This window comes from Callospermophilus lateralis, chromosome 3 (assembly GCF_048772815.1).
Source record: "Callospermophilus lateralis isolate mCalLat2 chromosome 3, mCalLat2.hap1, whole genome shotgun sequence".
NCBI lineage: Eukaryota > Metazoa > Chordata > Mammalia > Rodentia > Sciuridae > Callospermophilus > Callospermophilus lateralis.
The window spans coordinates 147,116,502-147,138,763 of NC_135307.1; the positions used below are offsets into that span (position 1 = coordinate 147,116,502).

General features: G+C 37.0%; 1 protein-coding gene across 1 annotated transcript in view; it reads right to left on the reverse strand.

Moving 5' to 3' along the window:
- Tars3 (threonyl-tRNA synthetase 3) overlaps positions 1-22,262 on the reverse strand; it is a 72,309-nt gene that overhangs the window by 26,375 nt on the left and 23,672 nt on the right. Inside the window, exons 8-10 of the mRNA XM_076851425.1 lie at positions 18,887-18,965; positions 17,616-17,762; positions 16,663-16,761 (exon numbers count right to left, since the gene is read on the reverse strand). Of these exons, the coding sequence (XP_076707540.1) occupies positions 16,663-16,761; positions 17,616-17,762; positions 18,887-18,965 (325 nt within the window). The remainder of the gene's footprint in view (positions 1-16,662; positions 16,762-17,615; positions 17,763-18,886; positions 18,966-22,262) is intronic.

Here is a 22,262-nt window from a genome sequence, read left to right on the forward strand (position 1 = left end):
TATGACTCTGAATTCACACTCCTAAGTACTCAAATAAAATGTAAACTTTTTAGTTTAATGATCTTAATTGGCTTTATTTTCTATTCTAAAACCAAATCAATACTTGAGTGCATGAAAGAATAAGAGCTCTGAAGACCAAAGCAAAGGAAGTTGGTTTTATGGACAGAGAAGGACTGAAAAAAGCAAAAACAAAACAAAAACGGGTCATTTCAAAGTTATTTCCCCAGGAGATTCAACGTGGTGGCGGGTGCGGAGAGATCAAGTCTCTGACCTCTTCAGCTGCGCGGGTAGGGAGTCTTAAACCGTCTAAATGCTGTTTGCTCAGGATCACTAGGCAATTCTGAGCTGGTGTACATCTGGGGCGAACAGTCTGTGCCTCTCAGAACACACACACCGAGCCCGGATCGACTGAATTCAAGCTCCCGTTCGCCTGCGTATCGCAGACAAACCGCTGTGACTCAGCACTAAATGATCCCGCTGAAACAACTGGTCGGCCCTTCTGAACCTGCGGAGGTTAATACCAACTGAGCCTTCATAGGCAGTGGCCACAGGATTGAGATGGGGCTTGGGAGAGACTGTCAGGACCCACCCATTGCATTGGTCACCCGGCAAAGGGAACGAACTGTCGCCATTTGCATGGGATACCACCATGGCAGAGAACTAACGTCACCAGAATGCAGCGGAGGAGATAACTTCATTGAAACCGGTGGCGACAGGTGTGTAACCCCCTAGCCTTCCCTCTCCACACAGCGGGAAAACCTTAAGGGCCCCTCCCAGCTCTCCCGTGAGTGTGACAGTCAGACCGAGGGAATCAGGAGTGGCGTGGGACCCCCGGCTACCCCTCCCACCAGCGCTGACAACTGAGGTCTCTTGCACCAGCTACGGGGGGCGTGGCTACCGGAGGGCAAGCAAAATACGCTGAATGTTCTCATTCCCAAGCTCCACAAACTTAGGGTCTGAGGGAATGGCAAACAGGGAGACTGTGCCCAGTCGTTCAAGAAAATAGGGCTCCCGGGAGCAGCAGACCTGGCGTGTAGCCAGTATTGTGGTGAGCATCATCAGTGAGCGGGCCCTGGCTTGAGGAAAAGTGGGGAAGTGACTAGACACAAGAGAAGGCCCTAGGCACTCAGGATTGGAGACCTGCCCAGTCTGGGAGGAGGAGCTGCTGCACAGTGATTGGTTCCCACATATTGAGAGGAGAAGCTTGGCCCAGTGGGCAAGCTCCACCTACTGGAAGAGAAGTTAATCAAACTCTAAGACTGCATTTATTAATTTTTTTTATTTGGGTTCTTTTTTCATTTTCATTTTTTTAATTATTTTTTATTTTTTTAATATTTTTTATCATTTTTAAATTTTTTTTGATTATTTTTTAATTTTTTTTTCTTTTTGTATTTTCTATTTTTTTCTTTTGTCTTTTCATTTCTTTTCAATTTCCTTATTCCCCCTTCCTTGAATTCTACCTGTTTACTCTCATTCTCTTTAGTGACTTCTTCCCTTCCCTTCTAATACCTTTCGTCCCGAGCATCAAATAAATTTATAGGAGTAAACAGTAACTCAGCAGTCAAACAGAACAAGAAGTAACATGAGCAGCATGAAAAAGCAAGGAAGAAAAGGAGTACAAACAATGCAGGACAGCCTAAATATTCAGGAGCACCTAGAGGCATCAGAAAAATGGTCAAATAAAGAACTCAAGGAATACCTTAGACAGATGAAATGGAATCTTAAAGAGGATATGAGACAACAAATTCAAGCAATAAAAGAACACATTGAAAATGAATTACATAAACAGATAAAAGAAGCAAATAAGTATCTTTATCAGGAGATAGAGATTATTTAAAAAATCAAACAATAATTCTAGAAATGAAGGAAACTAAACCAAATTAAAAACTCAAATGAGACTATCACTAACAGAGTGGAGCAGCCAGAACGTCAGATAATGAAGACAAAATATATCATCTTGAAAAGAGTCTAGCCAACTCAGAAAGGCTGGTAAAAAATCACGAGAAAAACATCCATGAGATATGGGATAACATAAAAAAACGAAACTTAAGAGTCATCGGGATAGAGGAAGGTATAGAGGTTCAAACCAAGGGAATGAGCAACCTGCTGAATGAAATAATTATAGAAAACTTTCCAGAAATAAAAAAGGAAATGGATGTACAAATTGTAGATGCATACAGGACACGGAGCATACAAAATCACAGTAGACCAATGCCAAGACACATTGTTATGAAGATATCCAATATACAGAACAAAGAGAAAATATTAAAAGCTACAAGAGAAAGGAGGCAGATTACATTCAGGGGTAAACCAATAAGGTTAACAACAGATTTTTCATCTCAGATGCTGAAAGCGAGAAGATCCTGGAACAACATATTTCAAACACTGAAAGACAATGGATGCCAACCAAGAATTTTGTATCCAGCAAAATTAAGCTTCAGGTACGACAACGAAATAAAAATCTTTCATGATACACAAAAGTTAAAAGAATTTGCAGCCAGAAAACCAGCATGGCAAAGCATCCTGAGCAAAACACTACACGAGGAAGAAGTGAAAAACAATAACCAAAACCAACAGTGGGAAGTACCTCAGTAAAGCCAGAGGGCGGGGGGAAAGCTAATCAGGGAGAAACAAACCAAATTAAAATAAATAAATAAATAAATAATCAAACTTGGCTGGAAGTACAAACCATATATCAACAGTAACTCTAAACGTTAATGGCTTAAACTCTCCAATGAAGTGACATAGGCTGGTAACATGGATTAAAAAACCAAATCCAACAATATGCTGCCTCCAGGAGACACATCTGATTGGAAAAGACATACACAGGCTGAAGGAGAAAGGTTGGGAAAAAATATACCACGCACACGGTCCTCGTAAGCAAGCAGGGGTGGCCATCCTCATATCGAATAAAATCGACTTCAAGACTAAGCTAATCAAAAGGGATAAGGAAGGACATTATATACTGATAAAAGGAACCATTCACCAACAAGACATAACAATTATCAATATTTATGCACCAAATACGGGTGCTTCGACATTCATAAAGCAAACTCTCCTCAAGTTCCAGAATCAAAGACACCACAACACAAAATTATGGATGACTTCAACACACCTCTCTCACCATTGGACAGATCCTCCAAACAAAATTTGAATAAAGAAACTATAGAACTCAATATCACAATCAATAACATAGAGTTAACTGACATATATAGAATATATCAACCATCATCAAGTGGATATACTTTTTTCTCAGTAGCACATGGATCCTTTTCAAAAATAGACCATATATTATGCCATAGGGCAACCCTCAGTAAATATAAAGGGGTGGAGATAATACCATGCATTTTATCTGATCATAATGGAATGAAACTGGAAATCAGTGATAAAAGAAGGAAGGAAAAATCCTACATCACATGGAAAATAAACAATATGTTACTGAATGATCAATGGGTTACAGAAGACATAAAGGAGGAAATCAAAAAATTCTTAGAGATAAATGAAAATACAGACACAACATATCGGAATCTATGGGACACAATGAAAGCAGTTTTAAGAGGGAAATTCATCGCCTGGATGTCATTCCTCAAAAAACGAAAAAAACAACAAATAAATGAGCTCACACTTCATCTCAAAGCCCTAGAAAAGGAAGAGCAAAAACAATAGCAAATGTAGCAGAAGGCAAGAAATAATTAAAATCAGAGTGGAAATCAACGAAATTGAAACAAAAGAAACTATTGAAAAAATTGACAAAACTAAAAGTTGGTTCTTCAAAAAAATAAATAAGATTGACAGACCCTTAGCCATGATAATGAAGAGAAGAAGAGAGAGAACTCAAATTACTAACATACGGGATGAAAAAGGCAATATCACAACAGATGCTACAGAAATACAGAAGACAATTAGAAATTATTTTGGAATCCTATATTCCGATAAAATAGAAGATAGTGAAGACATCGATAAATTTCTTAAGTCATATGACTTGCCCAGACTGAGTCAGGAGGATACACACAATTTGAACAGACCAATATCAGTGGATGAAATAGAAGAAGCAATCAAAAGACTACCAACCAAGAAAAGCCCAGGACCGGATGGGTATACAGCAGAGTTTTACAAAACCTTTAAAGAAGAATTAATACCAATACTTTTCAAGTTATTTCAGGAAATAGAAAAAGAGGGAGCTCTTCCAAATTCATTCTATGAGGCCAACATCACCCTGATTCCGAAACCAGAAAAAGACACCTCAAAGAAAGAAAACTACAGACCAATATCTCTAATGAACCTAGATGCAAAAATCCTCAATAAAATTCTGGTGAATCGGATACAAAAACACATTAAAAAAATTGTGCACCATGATCAAGTAGGATTCATCCCTGGGATGCAAGGCTGGTTCAATATACGGAAATCAATAAATGTTATTCACCACATCAACAGACACAAAGATAAGAACCATATGATCATTTTGATAGATGCAGAAAAAGCGTTCGACAAAGTACAGCATCGCTTTATGTTCAAAACATTAGAAAAACTAGGGATAACAGGAACTTACCTCAACATTGTAAAAGCTATCTATGTTAAGCCTCAAGCTAGCATCATTCTGAATGGAGAAAAATTGAAGGCATTCCCTCTAAAATCTGGAACAAGACAGGGATACTCTCTATCACCACTTCTATTCAATATAGTTCTCGAAACACTGGCCAGAGCAATTAGACGAAAGAAATTAAAGGCATAAAAATAGGAAAAGAAGAACTTAAATTATCACTATTTGCGGACGACATGATTCTATACCTAGAAGATCCAAAAGGGTCTACAAAGAAACTACTAGAACTAATAAATGAATTCAGCAAAGTGGCAGGATATAAAATCAACACGCATAAATCAAAGGCATTTCTGTGTATCAGCGACAAAACTTCTGAAATGGAAATGAGGAAAAACACCCCATTCAAAATATCCTCAAAAAAATAAAATACTTGGGAATCAACCTAACAAAAGAGGTGAAAGATTTATACAATAAAAACTACAGAACCCTAAGGAGAGAAATAGAAGAAGATCTTAAAAGATGGAAAAAAATATACCCTGTTCATGGATAGGAAGAACTAACATCATCAAAATGGCGATATTACCAAAAGTTCTCTAGGTTTAATGCAATGCCAATCAAAATTCCAATGACATTTCTTGTAGAAATAGATAAAGCAATCAAGAAATTCATATGGAAAAATAAAAGTCCCAGAATAGCAAAAGCAACTCTAAGCAGGAAGTGTGAATCAGGTGGCATAGCGATACCAGATTTCAAACTATACTACAGAGCAATAGTAACAAAAAAAGCATGGTTCTGGTACCAAAACAGGCGAGTGGACCAATGGTACAGAATAGAGGACACAGAGGCTAATCCACAAAGTTACAACTATCTTATATTTGATAAAGGGGCTAAAAGCATGCAATGGAGGAAGGATAGCATCTTCAACAAATGGTGCTGGGAAAACTGGAAATCCATATGCAACAAAATGAAACTGAATCCCCTTCTCTCGCCATGCACAAAAGTTAACTCAAAATGGATCAAGGAGCTTGATATCAAATCAGAGATTCTGCATCTGATAGAAGAAAAAGTTGGCTCTGATCTACATATTGTGGGGTCAGGCTCCAAATTCCTTAATAGGACACCCATAGCACAAGAGTTAATAACAAGAATCAACAAATGGGACTTACTGAAACTAAATAGTTTTTTCTCGGCAAGAGAAACAATAAGAGAGGTAAATAGGGAGCCTACAACTTGGGAACAAATTTTTACCCCTCACACTTCAGACAGAGCCCTAATATCCAGAGTATACAAAGAACTCAAAAAATTAAACAATAAGATAACAAATAACCCAATCAACAAATGGGCCAAGGACCTGAACAGACACTTCTCAGAGGAGGACATACAATCAATCAACAAGTACATGAAAACATGCTCACCATCTCTAGCAGTCAGAGAAATGCAAATCAAAACCACCCTAAGATACCATCTCACTCCAGTAAGATTGGAAGCCATTATGAAGTCAAACAACAACAAGTGCTGGCGAGGATGTGGGGAAAAGGGTACACTTGTACATTGCTGGTGGGACTGCAAATTGGTGCGGCCAATTTGGAAAGCAGCATGGAGATTCCTGGGAAAGCTGGGAATGGAACCACCATTTGACCCATCCATTGCCCTTCTTGGACTATTCCCTGAAGACCTTAAAAGAGCGCACTATAGGGATACTGCTACATCAATGTTCATAGCAGCACAATTCACAATAGCTAGACTGTGGAACCAACCTAGATGCCCTTCAATAGATGAATGGATAAAAAAAAATGTGGCATTTATACACAATGGAGTATTACTCTGCACTAAAAAATGACAAAATCATGGAATTTGCAGGAAAATGGATGGCACTGGAGCAGATTATGCTAAGTGAAGCTAGCCAATCCCTAAAAAACAAATGCCAAATGTCATCTTTGATATAAGGAGAGCAACTAAGAACAGAATAGGGAGGAAGAGCATGAGAAGAAGATTAACATTAAACAGGGTCGAGAGGGGGGAGGGAAAGAGAGAGAGAAGGGAAATTGCATGGTAAAGGAAGGAGACCCTCATTGTTATACAAAATTACATATAAGAGGAAGTGAGGGGAAAGGGGAAAAAAATAAGAGAGAGAAATGAATTATAGTAGATGGGGTAGAGAGAGAAGATGGGAGGGGAGGAGAGAGGAGGGGAGGGGAGGGGGGATAGTAGAGGATAGGAAGGGCAGCAGAATACAACAGACACTAGTATGGCAGTATGTAAAAAAGTGGATGTGGAACCGATGTGAATCTGCAATATGTATACGGGGTAAAAATGGGAGTTCATAATCTGCTTGAATCAAATGTATGAAATATGATATTTCAAGAGCTTTGTAATGTTTTGAACAACTAATAATAAAAAATAAAAAAAAAAACAAAGTCATTTCCCTTGTAAGGAGGGTACAGGGAGACAGAATAGAAATTAACTCACAAGTTAACATTCAGTTATTTCAGGTTACTTCTCTTAAATATTAAAGCACAGAGAAATTTCATTATTTTGCCAATTAAAACTGGCCTTTTTTGGAAATTTGGATGTTATCTCTATAATCCTGATTTCTCTGAAAGTGAGATAAACAGAATAGTTTCAGCTTAGAACTTCGGCTCAGTGGCTCCTTTTGATTCTTTAGTCTGGTCTGTGGGGGTCTGGTACAAGAGCTTAGTCCAAAACAATTGCTGTATAATTTTTATTTGACAGAAGTGAGAACTTATGTGTACCAAAAGACATGTACAAGAATGTTAATAACAGCTTCATGGCTAATAGCTACAAACTGGAAACAACCTAAATGTACACCTGAAAATGAATCATTGTGTATATTACATTTATAAAATGGAATATCTAAAAAAACACAAAAAATATTACAACTATGACAACTTGAATGAATCTCTGATATTAAGCTTAACAAAAGAAATGTCAGAAATACAAGAACAAATACTGCATGATTCCATTTAAATGAAGTTAAGGCCAGGTAAAGTTGACCTATGGTAACAGAAGCCAGCATAGGAATAACTTCAGGTGGGAGGGAGGAAGGATCATTAGTAGGTATCAGAATTTCTAGACTGGTGACTACTATGTGCCTCTGCCCCACCCTCCTTACCACTCTTTGAATGGACTATATACTGCATCCTTTTCCTCTATCATTTTTTAATGCAGGAGAGAAAGGGAGGGAAAGGTGACCAGCAGATAACCTGTATTTGTAGTTCACAAGTCGAAATGCAGAGGAAAGTACTTGGTGACCGGAGCCCAAGGAACTGCATCTGAGGAGCCTCAACTGTTCCTGAGAAATCTCATCTACACTCAGATCTGATTCAGATGGCATATTAGTGGAAAAGAGTGATGTAGCAATCAGATGAGAATTGAAATAATCTGTTATTCAGTTACAGAACACATTAGAAGAGCAGAATTAACTCTCCTCTAGTCTTTTGGGGTTAAAGAGACACAGAAACACCAGCCTGTCAACTGGAAATCCAGAGGACTATGTCCTGGAAACAGAAAAGAAACAGAAGCAGACTAATTCTTACTAAAATAGAAACCCAGTCCTAAGCCAGTTCAATCTCTCTGATTGGTCTGAGTGATCACTCTTCAATCCTGGCAGAGGGTGAATGCTCCAATAGGAGATAACATAATTCTCTATAGTTATTTATATATAATATCTGGCATATAATTTAAGAATTACTAAATGTGGGAAGAAGCAAGACCAAGAGGAAAAAAAATGACAGATGAGGTGCCTGGAAGTTTCTTTATACATGGGAAAACCAAGTCTTTCACATAAGTATATCTGGGAATTCAGAGTGCTCAGCCTGTGTCTGCTAAAAATTCTCATTCGAAGCCTCGGGGACCTCCTCAACCAGCCTTACCTTAGACTTGCTGTGTATTTAAATGCTTTCACAATTCTGCAACCCACACAATCAGACCTTGGGCTTGACCATCAGCCATGTCTGTCTTGCATCTATAAAAGGTAAGAGAGCCCTTTAAGGCTACCGCTAAGACTTTCCATTTATTCTACCACTATCTTGAGAGTTCCACGAGCCAGGGGCTGTGTTGGTTTTCTAGCAAACAGAGTACATCCAAAGCAGCAGCTGTGACTGGTCATCACCACCCACCAAAATCTCTAATAATCTTCAGTGATACGTCTAATTTCCCTGCCCTCTATTCTCCTACTCCTCCCTTGCAATGGCCAGTCCCTGCTGGAAGGTATAGCGCTTGGGTGATGCTGAGTCCACAGAGGTCAGCCTCAGACTCCAGGGGCACAACACAACAGCTAAGGAAGGAAAACAAGACTAATGAAGCAAATAATCAGCACGTTCCATGAGCCCTCTCTTCAGGAAGTTACAGAATTTGAAAGGCTCCTTCAAATGAGAGTTATGGATAATGAAAAATAGACAAGGATCAGGAAAGGGATTGAGAATAGGAGAGATGTGAGGGAAGTAGACAGGACGATGATAAAAAGAGGTGCTAAGATATCATTCATAAGAATCTTAGCATCAGCTTGTCGCGGTGCAGACAGAAGCCCCAGCCCTTGTGCGGCACTCGCTCGGCACAAACAGAAGGTGGCGCAGAACAGAGGCTTTGCTTGCGGGGTCACCAGACCAAGCTCTGGACACAGCACAAGGTTACCCCAGCACCCCCCACCTCACCAAACACCCTAGGCGGGTAACAGAGGGAATCCATCTTGGAAAACCTTTCTTTCCATCTATCGGTGGGCGTGGCTACCAGCGTGGTTCTGCGGCTGATCAGGTACCCGGTTTCCAACTCCCCCACTCCTAGATGTGATAACTCAAAAATTTTCTCACAAGTTTTTTGGGGATGTAGCTATCAATGAGGAACAGCAACTGTACAGGCACCTGTCTCCAACTCAGAGACTAAGAGTAGGGAGGCTCCAGTTAGAAGCTCAAGCCCTCTCACAATGGCTATCTCCACCACCCTGAACTCAGAGACTCAAGTATAGGAATAGACAACTCCACCTACTGGAAGAAAAGAAAACGGAGTTCTGAGACTTTTCTTCTTTCTTTCTTTTCTCACTCTTCTCATCAAATCTCCTCTACCCTTCCCCCTCTGATCTTCACAACCTCAACATATGTGAATCAAAGAACTTTGCAGGAAATTAAACTGTAAGAACTGAATCACCAGAATAATATAATATAGAGGAATTGCATAGGCCCCACCTCACACCCCGCCCCTTTATATTTTTCTTATTTTATTTCTCCCTCTCTTTCTTTCTTTCCTTCTTATTTTTTTCTCTTTTCTTCTTCTTTTTCTTCTTTTTCCTTCCTCCCTCTATCCCACTTTCAACCTCCTATCTTTTACTATTTATACGTAGGGTAATTTTCTCAATACAGATAAAGAATTTGAAGTTATACATTCTTCTGTAAATTACCCCATCTATTCATTAGAGTTCACCTCTAAAGTTGCTAAGTTAGAGTAATCCCATACCCTCACTCCTCTCCCCCTTAACATTATGTCCTATGCCTGACCCTCAGTTCTCTATATGCCACCAGAAATGGTTTGCCTTTTATGAAACTAATGACTATATTCTGAATAATAATTGAAGCCAACATCTGTAACATAGAGTCTAACTATAAATGTATTAATAATGAAAACTTTCTCATAGATGATGTATTATTGATATTGGGAACTGTTAACATTGTTTTTCTCTACAAAAGAGGGATTTGGGAACTATATAAGAGCAACATAAATATACAGGGGTAAAAAATATTAACACAACAGTCACACAGAGCTGGAAAGAAATGTGAGTAATATGAAAAGACAAGGAAAGAAAGGACCACAAACAATGCAGGACAAATCAACATTAGAAGAGGTAACATCTGCAGCAGAGGGAATGTCAGATTTCAGGATATTCATGGTTCAGATGATCTGGAGTCTTAAGGAAGACATTAGACAGCAAATGCAGACAATGAAAGTTAACTTTGACAATGAATTATATAAACAAATCCAAGAAGCAAAAGATCAACTCTACAGGGAGATAGAGTTTATACAAAAAAAAAGAAAGAAAGAAAGAAAGAAAAGAGAAATCCTAGAAATGAAGGAAATTATAAACCAAATTCAAAACTCAAATTAGAGTATCATCAGTAGAGTAGACCAATTAAAAGTCAGAACATTAGACAACGAAGATAAAATATATCATCTCGAAAAGAGCCTTAAACAACTCAGAAAAGCTGATAAGAAACCACGAGCAGAACACCCAAGAAATCTGGGATACCATAAAAAGACCAAATTTAAGAGTTATTGGGATAGAGGAAGGAATAGAGGTCCAAACCAAAGAAATGAGCAATCTTTTCAATGAAATAATTTTAGAAAACTTTCCAGACATGAAGAATGAAATGGAAATCCAAATCCTAGAAGCCTACAGGATATCAAATGTACAAAACCACAAGAGACCCATGCCAAGACACATTATAATGAAAATGTCCAATATACAGAACAAGGAGAGAATTTTAAAAGCTACAAGAGAAAGGAGACAGATTACATTTAGGTTAACCAATTAGGTTAATGGCTGATTTTTCATCACAGATGCTGAAAGCTAGAAGATCCTGGAACAATGTATTTCAAACACTAAAAGATAATGGGTTCTAACCAAGAATCTTTTATCCAGCAAAATTAAGCTTCAGGTTTGACAATGAAATAAAAACCTTCCATGATAAACAAAAGTTAAAAGAATTCACAGCCAGAAAACTGGCTCTGCAAAGCATCTTGGGCAAAACATTACACAAAGAGGAAATGAAAAACAACAACGAAAATCAACAGTGGGAAGTAGTGCAGTAAGGAGAAAAAATAATCAAAGGGGAAAAACAAATCAAGTTAAATAACAAAAATAAACAAACATGGCTGGAAGTACAAACCATATCTCAATAGTAACCCTAAATGTTAATGGCTTAAACTCACCAATCAAAAGACATAGGCTAGTAGACTGGATTTAAAAAAAAGATTCAACAATATGCTGCCTGCAGGAGACTCATCTGATAGGAAAAGATATACACAGATGGAGGGTGAAAGTTGGGAAAAAACACCACTCACATGGACCTCAGAAGCAAGCAGGGGTGTCCATTCTCATACCAAATAAAATAGACTTCAAGCCAAAGTTAATCAAAAGGGATAAAGAAGAACACTACATACTGCTAAAGGGAACCATTCACCAACAAGACATAACAATCATTAATATATATGCCCCAAACTATGGTACAACTATGTATATCAAGCAAACTCTTCTCAAGTTCAAGAGACAAATAGACCACAACACAATAATTATGGGTGACTTTAACACACCTTTCTCACCACTGGACAGATCTTCCAAACAAAAGTTTAATAAAGAAACTATAGATCTCAATAAGACAATTAATAACTTAGACTTAATTGACATATATAGAATATACCAACCAAAATCAAAGGGATACACTTTTTTCTCAACAGCTCATGGATCCTTCTCAAAAATAGACGATATATTATGCCATAGGGCAACTCTTAGCAAATATAAAGGAGTAGAGATATTACCATGAATTTTATCCAATCATAATGGAATGAAATTGGAAATCAATGATAAAATAAGGAAGAAAAATTCCTACATCACTTGGAGAATGAACAATATGCTACTGAATGAACAATGGGTTACAGAAGACATCAAGGAGGAAATTAAAAAATTCTTAGAGATAAATGAAAACACAGGCACAACATATCAAAATCTATGGCAACACTATGAAAGCAGTAGTAAGAGGAAAATTCATTGCATGGAGTTCATTCCTCAAAAAAAGAAAGAGGCAACAAATAAATGATCTCACACTACATCTCAAAGCCCTAGAAAAAGAAAAGCAAATCAGCAGCAAATGCAGTAGAAGGGAAGAAATAACCAAAATCAGAGCTGAAATCATTGAAATTGAAATAAAAGAAAAAATTTTTAAAATTAAAAGTTGATTCTTTGAAAAAATAAATAAGATTGACAGACCCTTAGCCATGCTAATGAAGAGAAGAAGAGAGAGAACCCAAATCACTAGCATACGAGATGAAAAAGGCAATATTACAACAGACACTACAGAAATACAAAAGATAATTAGAAATTATTTTGAAACCTTATACTCCAAAAAATCGAAGATAGTGAAGGCATCAATAAATTCCTTAAGTCATATGATCTGCCCAGATTGAGTCAGGAAGATATACACAACTTAAACAGACCAATATCATGTGAAGAAATAGAAGAAGCAATCAAAAGATTACCATCCAAGAAAAGCCCAGGACCGGACGGATATACTGCAGAGTTTTACAAGACCTTTAAAGAAGAACTAATACCAATACTCTTCAAACTATTTCAGGAAATAGAAAAAGAGGGAGTACTTCCAAATTCATTCTACGAGGCCAATATCACCCTGATTCCAAAACCAGACAAAGAATTCGAAGAAAGAAAATTTCAGACCAATATTTCTAATGACCATAGATACAAAAATCCTCAATAAAATTCTGGCAAATCAGATACAAAAACATATCAAAAAGATCATACACCATGATCAAGTGGGTTTCATCCCCAGGATGCAAGGCTGGTTCAACATACAGAAATCAATAAATGTAATTCAACAAACTTAAAGATAAGAACCATATGATCATCTCAATAGATGCAGAAAAAGCAATCAACAAAATACAGCATCCCTTTATGTTTAAAACAGTAGAAAAACTAGGGATAACAGGAACTTACCTCAACATTGTAAAAGCTATCTATGCTAAGCCTCAGGCCAGCATCATTCTAAATGGAGAAAAATTGAAGGCATTCCCTCTAAAATCTGGAACAAGACTGGATGCCCTCTCTCACCACTTCTATTCAACATAGTTCTTGAAATACTAGCTAGAGCAATTAGACAGATGAAAGAAATTAAAGGCATAAATATAGGAAAAAAAGAATTTAAACTAGCATTATTTGCTGATGATATTATCCTATACCTAGCAGATCCAAAAAGTTCTATCAAGAAACTTCTAGAACTAGTAAATGAATTCAGCAAAGTGGCAGGATATAAAATCAACACCCATAAATCAAAGGCATTCCTGTATATCAGTGACAAATCCTCTGAAATGGAAATGAGGACAACTACCCCATTCACAATATCCTCAAAAAAATAAAATACTTGGGAATCAACTTAACAAAAGAGGTGAAAGATCTATACAATGAAAACTATAGAACCCTAAAGAGAGAAATAGAAGAAGACCTTAGAAGATGTAAAGATATACCATTCTCATGGATAGGCAGAATTAATATTATTAAAATGGCCACATTACCAAAAGCACTTTACAGATTCAATGTGATTCCAATCAAAATCCCAATGGCATTCCTCACAGAAATAGAAAAAGCAATTATGAAATTCATCTGGAAAAATAAGAGACCCAGAATAGCTAAAGCAATTCTAAGCAGGAAGAGTGAAATAGGTGGTATAGCTATACCAGATCTTAAAAACTATACTACAGAGCAATAGTAACAAAAACAGCATGGTACTGACACCAAAACAGGCTGGTAGACCAATGGTACAGAATAGAGGACACAGAGACCAACCCACAAAATTACAATTACCTTATATTAGACAAAGGTGTTAAAAACATGTAATGGAGAAAGGACAGCATCTTCAACAAATGGTGCTGGGAGAACTGGAAATCCATATGCAACAAAATGAAATTGAATCCCTATCTCTCACCATGCACAAAAGTTAACTCAAAATGGATCAAGGATCTAGGAATTAAACCAGAGACTCTGCATCTAATAGAAGAAAAAGTAGGCCCTAATCTCCATCACATGGGGTTAGGCCCCAAGTTCCTTAATAAGATGCCTACAGCACAAGAATTAAAACCAAGAATCAACAAATGGGACAAATTCAAACTAAAAAGTTTTTTTCTCAGCAAGAGAAATAATATGTGAAGTGAATAGGGAGGCTACATCCTGGGGACAGATTTTTACCCCTCATACATCAGATAGAGCTCTAATCTCTAGGATATACAAAGAACTCAAAAAGTTAAAAAACAAAAAAACAAATAACCCAATCAACAAATGGGCCAAGGACATGAACAGACACTTCTCAGAATAGGATATACAATCAATCAATAAATACACGAAAAAATGCTCACCATTGCTAGCAATCAGAGAAATGCAAATTAAAACTACTCTGAGATACCATCTCACTCCAGTAAGAATGGCAGTCATTATGAAGTCAAATAACAACAAGTGCTGGTGAGGATGCGGGAAAAAAGGTATACTCATACACTGCTGGTGGGACTGCAAATTTGGTGCAGCCAATTTGGAAAGCAGTATGGAGATTCCTTGGAAAACTGGGAATGGAACCACCATTTGACCCAGATATTCCTCTTCTCAGACTATACTCAAAAGACCTAAAAACGGCATACTACAGGGACACAGCCACACCAATGTTTATAGCAGCACAATTCACAAGAGCTAGACTGTGGAGCCAACCTATATGCCCTTCAATGGATGAATGGATAAAAAAATGTGGCATTTATACACAATGGAATATTACTCAGCACTAAAAAATAATAAGATCATGACATTTGCAGGGAAATGGATGGCATTGGAGCAGATTATGCTAAGTGAAGTTAGCCAATCCCCAAAAAACAAATGCCTAATGTCTTCTCTGATATGAGGTGACTCAAAATATGAGGTGACTCAAAATGGGGTAGGGAGAAAAAGCATGAGAAGAAAATTACCTCTAGATAGGGAAGAGAGGTGGGAGGGAAAAGGAGGGAGAATGGGAATTGCATGGAAGAGGGAAGGAGACCCCCTTCGTTATACAGAATACAGGTATGACGATTTGAGGGAAAAAACAAAAGAAGAAGTGGGTCACATTAGATTGGGTAGAGAGAAGTGATGGGAGGGGAGGGGAGGGGAAGTGGGGAATGGAAGGACATCAGAATAAAATAGACAATATTATTGCTGTGGGTATATACGTGACTGCATGACCAATGTGATTCTGCAAACTGTACACTCAGAAAAATGAGAAATTACATCCCATCTGATTCAAATGTTTGATATGTCAAGATCATCGTACTGTCATGTGTAACTAATTAAAACAAATAAAAAAATCTGTTTAGACAGTTTAAAAACAAAAAGAATCTTAGCATCAAGTTAATTCTGGAGAGGCCCAAATCTGCAAAAAACAAACACACACTCCTGAGCAACTACCTGAGGCATACAGAATATGCTGCAAGAGGTTTTGTCATTTTTAAGAGACTGTCTTGGGGTAAATTAGTGATAGGCACATAGAAATGAATTAATTAAAAATTTTAGGTACAATTGTGTTATTTAATGACAGGGTTACAGTCTGAGAAATGCTATTTCTTTGTAAGGAAATCACAGAGGACACTGACACAAACTAAGATAGCTACAATATAATCTTATTGCACCATAACTGTCCATTGTATTATGGGTAACATAATCTTACAGAATCATCATCACACAGTCTGTCACTGATTCAAACATTGTTATGCAGTGCATCATTGTAACTTTTAGTCATAAGATAAATAAATCATGTGAAAATGAAAGGATAATCCTAGTAGACCACATGAATCACCTCTGAACAAAATCACTACAGTCCTAATTATGCAAATACTAACGACTTTCCAATCTATGAACTTGTGTTATTATAAGGTAGGTATTTCACAGATTTTTTTTTTTTTACCCTTTCCTCTAAGGCTGTCAAACCACCAGTGGCCAACAGAGGCCACCTTTTGAGAAGCAATGCTTTCCACTTTAGCATTTTGTGCCAGAGAGGAATACTTTACCCTTCCTTCTTTCATAGGGAAATCCATACCTGGTCTAATGTTTATCTACAGATTTATATGATCAACATTTCATGAAATCAAACAGCATTTAGAGAAAACAAAAATCAGCTACATATTTTTATTAGAAGACACAATCTATTATTTCTCTTTTAAGTTCAAAAATTTTTATAAATATTACTGAAATAAAATTAATGGAAATAATTTAAATATAAGAGAAAATAATAAAATGTAAATTAAGTAAGAGAGAAAATAGTACAATGTAAAATGTAGTTGAACAAGAATAAAACATTTTAAAAATTTAAACTTACTCGTATGAAATCCATAAGTGTATTATAAATGAAGGCTCCTCGGGGAAGGAAAAAACAGCTTCCAGGACTCAGATCGTGGAAAAAGAAAAGTTCCTGTTCCTAGATTAAAATAATAATTGCATTTCAAATTTCATCTTTTGTCAAATAATATTCATCACATACACATGACATGCTAAGAATAAATCATACTCAGTTATCTTCCCATATTCTAATAATAGGCATTCCAAAGACTCTCAGTACTTATCCCTAACCATACATAATACCACATGTAAAATGACAATTCGTTCTTATGATTACTTAGTCTTTAACTTGGCTTTTCTGTCATCTTTCTCACTTAATGATAATTTTCTTACTTGGTTACACTTAAACACGTATCTTACGTGGAAAAACATGGCTTTAAAAAAGACCAAAACATTCCACCACAGGAGGTGTGCTTCAAGTGATAATGGTCATTCTTTCTCATGGCTTTCAGCTACCCCTGCATCTGTCCTCACATCAACCTGCAAGGTTACCCCAGACAAGGACAGGCAGGGAGCTTCATAAGTGAATACCTTGCCCATCACAACAAAGCTAATGAGTGGCAGGATTGAGATTAACAATCCAGGTCTACCCGCTTTCAAATCTCATTCCTTCTTTCTACACCTGCCCTTGACTCCTAAATACAATGCAGTTTATGGAGTGTACACAATTTTAAAAAATAATTTCATGATAAAAATAGGAGAATGGTATAATTTTTAAAATCTAATAAAAGATACAGGGAGGAAAGAGGTTAGAAGGTATTTAGGGTATTAATATGAAAAAACTCAACAGCAGGCAATGAATACTGCAAAACAGAAGGCAGAAAATAGGACAGCAAAATATAATTTTTTAAATTTAGTTTTATGAGATGTAAACTCAAGGCAACAAAGGAATGTTTGTGTCTTAATACTGATGAGGATGAGGATGGGGCATACCTTCCCAATTTTCCTATGATCACGATTCCTGGCTTCCTCTTGGAACTTTTCCCAGGTTTTCATCATTTTGTTATCAGGAAAGGATATCCCATAGATTCTCTGCAACGTTTCCATTTCAGGATTTCCCTCCCAGTATGTTGAGGAATTCTAAACACCAAATAAACACCAAATAAGATTTTGGTAAACACATCAAAGATTTGGTTACAAATAAAATCACTCTAAGATAGTACATAATTTTCCACCATAACATCCACAATGCTTATAGATTTTTTTTTGTAATATTGGGAAGAATCTGAAATTGATTCTAATTAAACTATCCCAGCCCAAATGATAGCACTAATCAGTAAATGACATAGAGAGTCTGCTCTGGATTCTAGGAATCAAAGTGACAGGAAGCTGGATGGTGGGAAAGTTCAACAGCAACTGCAATCACCAAGGGGGGAGCAGAAGAGACAGGAGGTCCAGGGAAGGGTGTCTTGGCCTCACTAATGTAGCGCAGGGATTAAGAGCTTTAAAAGGTAATGCTATCATGCAGTCCTGTATTTCACCTGTGAGGAAAACAAGACCCAGAAAGGTTGGGACTGCAGAGTCAGTCCCACACCTCTGATTCCACATCACACCATCACATTCCCTGGTTCTCCTTTTCCTACAGCACGTTATTCTCACATGCAAACAAATGTTCTTATTCACTTTGGGTGATTCAAGAAAACCACAGTGCAGTTTGTCCCTCAGTATCTGCAGGGGGTTCCAGGACTTCCCATGGATACTGAAATCCAAGGATGCTCAAGTCCCTAATAAAATTGGCTTACAATTGGCATAAAAGCTATGTGTACACTTTAAATCATCTTCCTGCATACTTTGAAGCAAAGCAAATTCTATGCAAATTGTTGTTAGATTGTATTATTTAGGAAATAATGACCAAAAAAAATCTGTACATGCTCAGTATAGAAGCAATTTTTTTTCCAAATATTTTCATTCTGCAGTTGATTAAATCCACAACTGTGAAACTTGTGGAGATAGTGTTGCAACTTTAACAGTATTTTAAAATAGCATATAAAAAAAGAAATGCATTAGAATACTTTACATAAAGTTAAATTATAAATAAGCTATATGTAGTGGTCTAATTATCAAAATTCTAAAATATATTAGGCAAATAAGAATGAAATATTTAAAATATTGTGATGTTCAGGCTAGAAAAGATATGAGTGAAATCTATTATCTAGTTCAACTTAAGTTTGCTGTGTTTATAAATTAAAATAATCAATCCTTACCTTGAAAATTTTTATGGTTTTAATTTTTCCAGTGTGTCTTACATGGGGACCTTTACAAAGATCAATTAGTGGACCACACCTATAATGAAACATTTAGGACATGCTTAGACAGTTATAGCTTTTTCTTTTTCTTTCTTTCTCTCTCTCTCTCTGTGTTTTATTTTTGTTTTTGTTTTTGGTACCAGGGATTGAACTCAAGGGCACTCAACCACTGAGCCGTATCCCCAGCTCTATTTTGTATTTATTTATTTTATTTTTTGTTAATTAATTAATTTATTTTAATTAGGTATATATGACAGCAGAATGCAGTTTGAGTCATTGTACACAATTTCAGCACAGCTTTTCATTTCTCTGGTTGTACATGATGTAGCGTTGCACCATATGTGCAGTCATACATGTACCTAGGGTGATGATGTCCATCTCATTCCACCATCTTTCCTGCCCCCATCTCCTCTCTTCTCCCCTCCCTCACCTTTGCCCAATCACACTTCTTTCATTTTTCCCATGCCTTCCCCACCATTATGGATCAGCATCCACTTATCAGAGAGAACATTCAGCCTTTGATTTTGGGGGATTGGCTTACTTTACTAAGTGTGATATTCTCCAACTCCATCCATTTACCTGCAAATGCCATAATTTTATTCTCTTTTAATGCTGAGTAATATTCCATTGTGTATTTATACTACAGTCTTTATCCATTCATCTATTGAAGGGCATCTAGGTTGCTTTCACAGTTTAGCTATTGTGAATTGACTATAAACATTGATGTGGCTGTGTCACTGTAATATGCTGATTTTAAGTCCTTTGGGTGTAGACCCGGGAGTAGGATAGCTGAGTCAAATGGTGGTTCCATTCCAAGTTTTCTAAGGAATCTCCATACAGCTTTTCAGATTGGTTGTACCAATTTGCAGTCCCACCAACAATGTATGAGTGTGCCATTTCCCCCACATCCTCACCAACATTTATTGTTGTCTGTATTCTTAATAACTGCCATTCTGACTGGCTTGAGATGAAATCTTAGAGTAGCTGTGATTTGCATTTCTTTTATTATTAGAGATGTTGAACATTTTTTCATATATTTGTTGATTGAATGTATATCTTCTTCTGAGAAGTGTCTGTTCAGCTCCTTAGCCCATTTACTGATTGGGTTTTTTTTTTTTTTTTTTTTTTTTTTGGTGTTAAGTTTTTTGAGTTCTTTATATATCCTAGAGATTAGTGCTCTATCTGACATGCATGTGGCAAAAATTTGTTCCCAAATGTAGGCTCTATTTTCACCTCAGTGTTTGTTTCTTTTGCTGAGAGAAGCTTTTAGTTTGAGTCCACCACATTTATTAATTCTTTGATTTTATTTCTTGCACTTCAGAAGTCTTGCTAAGGAAGTCGGGGCCTAATCAGACATGATGAAGATTTGGGTCTACTTTTTCCTCTATTAGGCATAGGGTCAATTCCTAGGTCCTTGATCCACTTTGAGTTGAGTCTGTGCATGGTGAAAGATAGGGGTTTATTTTCATTTGCTGCATATAGAATTCTAGTTCTCCCAGCACCATTTGTTGAAGAGGCTTCTTTTCTCCAATATGTGTTTTTGGTGCCTTTGTCTAGTATGAGATAACTGTATTTATATAGGTTTTTCTCTGTGTCTTCTATCTATTCTGTACCATTGGTCTACATGTCTACTTTGGTGCCAATATCATGCCATTTTTGTTACTATAGCTTTGTAATATAGTTTAAGGTCTGGTATTATGATGCCTCCTGCTTCACTCTTCTTGCTAAGGATTCTTTGGCTATTCTGGATCTCTTATTTTTCCAAATGAATTTCATTATTGCTTTTTCTATTTCTATAAGGAATGATGATGGGATTTCCCCTATTTTTTATTTTATTTATTTAGAGACAGGGTCTCAGGGTTGCTTAGCACCTCACTTTTGCTGAGGCTGGCTTTTAACTCGCTTTGAACTTGCAATCCTCCTGACTCAGCCTCCCAAGCCACTGGGATTACAAGTGCACACCACTGTACCCAGTCAGTTCTAGTTTTCTTTTAAAAAAAATATTTTTAGTTGTAGATGGACAAAGTATCTTTATTTAACTTATTTATTTTTATGTGGTGCTGAAGATCAAACCCAGTGCCTCACATTTGTGAGGCAAGCTATAACCCCAGCCCCAGTTATATCTTCTTGAGTGAAATATTTTACTTACTTATAAGTGTCGGAGCAATTTTTGATTTAGGTTTAGGGAAAGAGCTAACTCATCCAGTCTCAGATCCCAGTATGCCCTCTTTTGCTAAAATTCAGTGGTTTTATTCCCTTCTTCTTTCTTATTTATTTTTTTCTGTGATACCAAGGACAGAATCTAGGGCCTTGTAAATGAAAGGCAAGTGTTATACCACTGAGACATACCTCTACACTTTGCTCAAATATAAAAGCCACAGAATAACTTCTGAAAGAAAGTGCAAGAGATGTTCTTTCCTTCCTTCCTTCCTTCCTTCCTTCTTCCCTCCCTCCCTCCCTTCCTTCCTTCTTTCCTTCTTCCCTCCCTCCCTCCCTCCTTCCCTCCCTCCCTCCCTTCCTTCCTTCTTGCCTTCCTTCCTCCCTCCCTCCCACCCTTCCTTCCTTCCTTCCTTCAATTCCCATCCTGGGGAGAAAACCCAGGGGCACTTTACCCCTGAGCTACATCCCTAGCCTATTCTATTCTATTCTGAGAGAGAGTCTACTCAATTGCTGAAGCTGACTTTGAATTTCCAATTCTCTACCTCTGCCTTGAAAATCACTGGTATTATAAATGTGTACCAGCTCACCCAGCCAGAGATGCCACTGTCAACTGCCACAACCCAAAGCTCTCAAATATCTCCCTTTAACATAAAATCAGACATTTTCCTACTCTACACTAATCTTCAAGACTGAAATCATCTGAAATTTATTTACACCACATTAACTTAATATTTTAATTTAAAAATAAATGTTAAACCCTAAATATATGTGACTTGCATATATATGCATCTGAGAACTATATCTGTTTAAGCCTTGTGTGTTATATAAAAGTTTTTTAAATGAAAGGTTATATAAGTTTACCAGCAAGATAACCAGTAAGTCCTCTCTTTTATACATGGTATCTGATATAGAAGGGCCACACTGTCATTTGAAGACCTGTCTTATATCTATCTGTTTGCTTTGACTAAGTCCTTTCTGATCATTAACACTGTTTCCTAAATGTGCAAGGATTTAAGGCTTTCCTTTGATTGTTGCTAGTCCTGCTAATCTACGAAGACCTGTGATCATTGTTACTGTATACTCTGGATTCTATTCTAAATTGTACTTTAAAAGTTAAACTTGGTTAAATGTAAATCTTAGGGGAGAACACTTTACCAAGTTGGTCTTCTCCAAA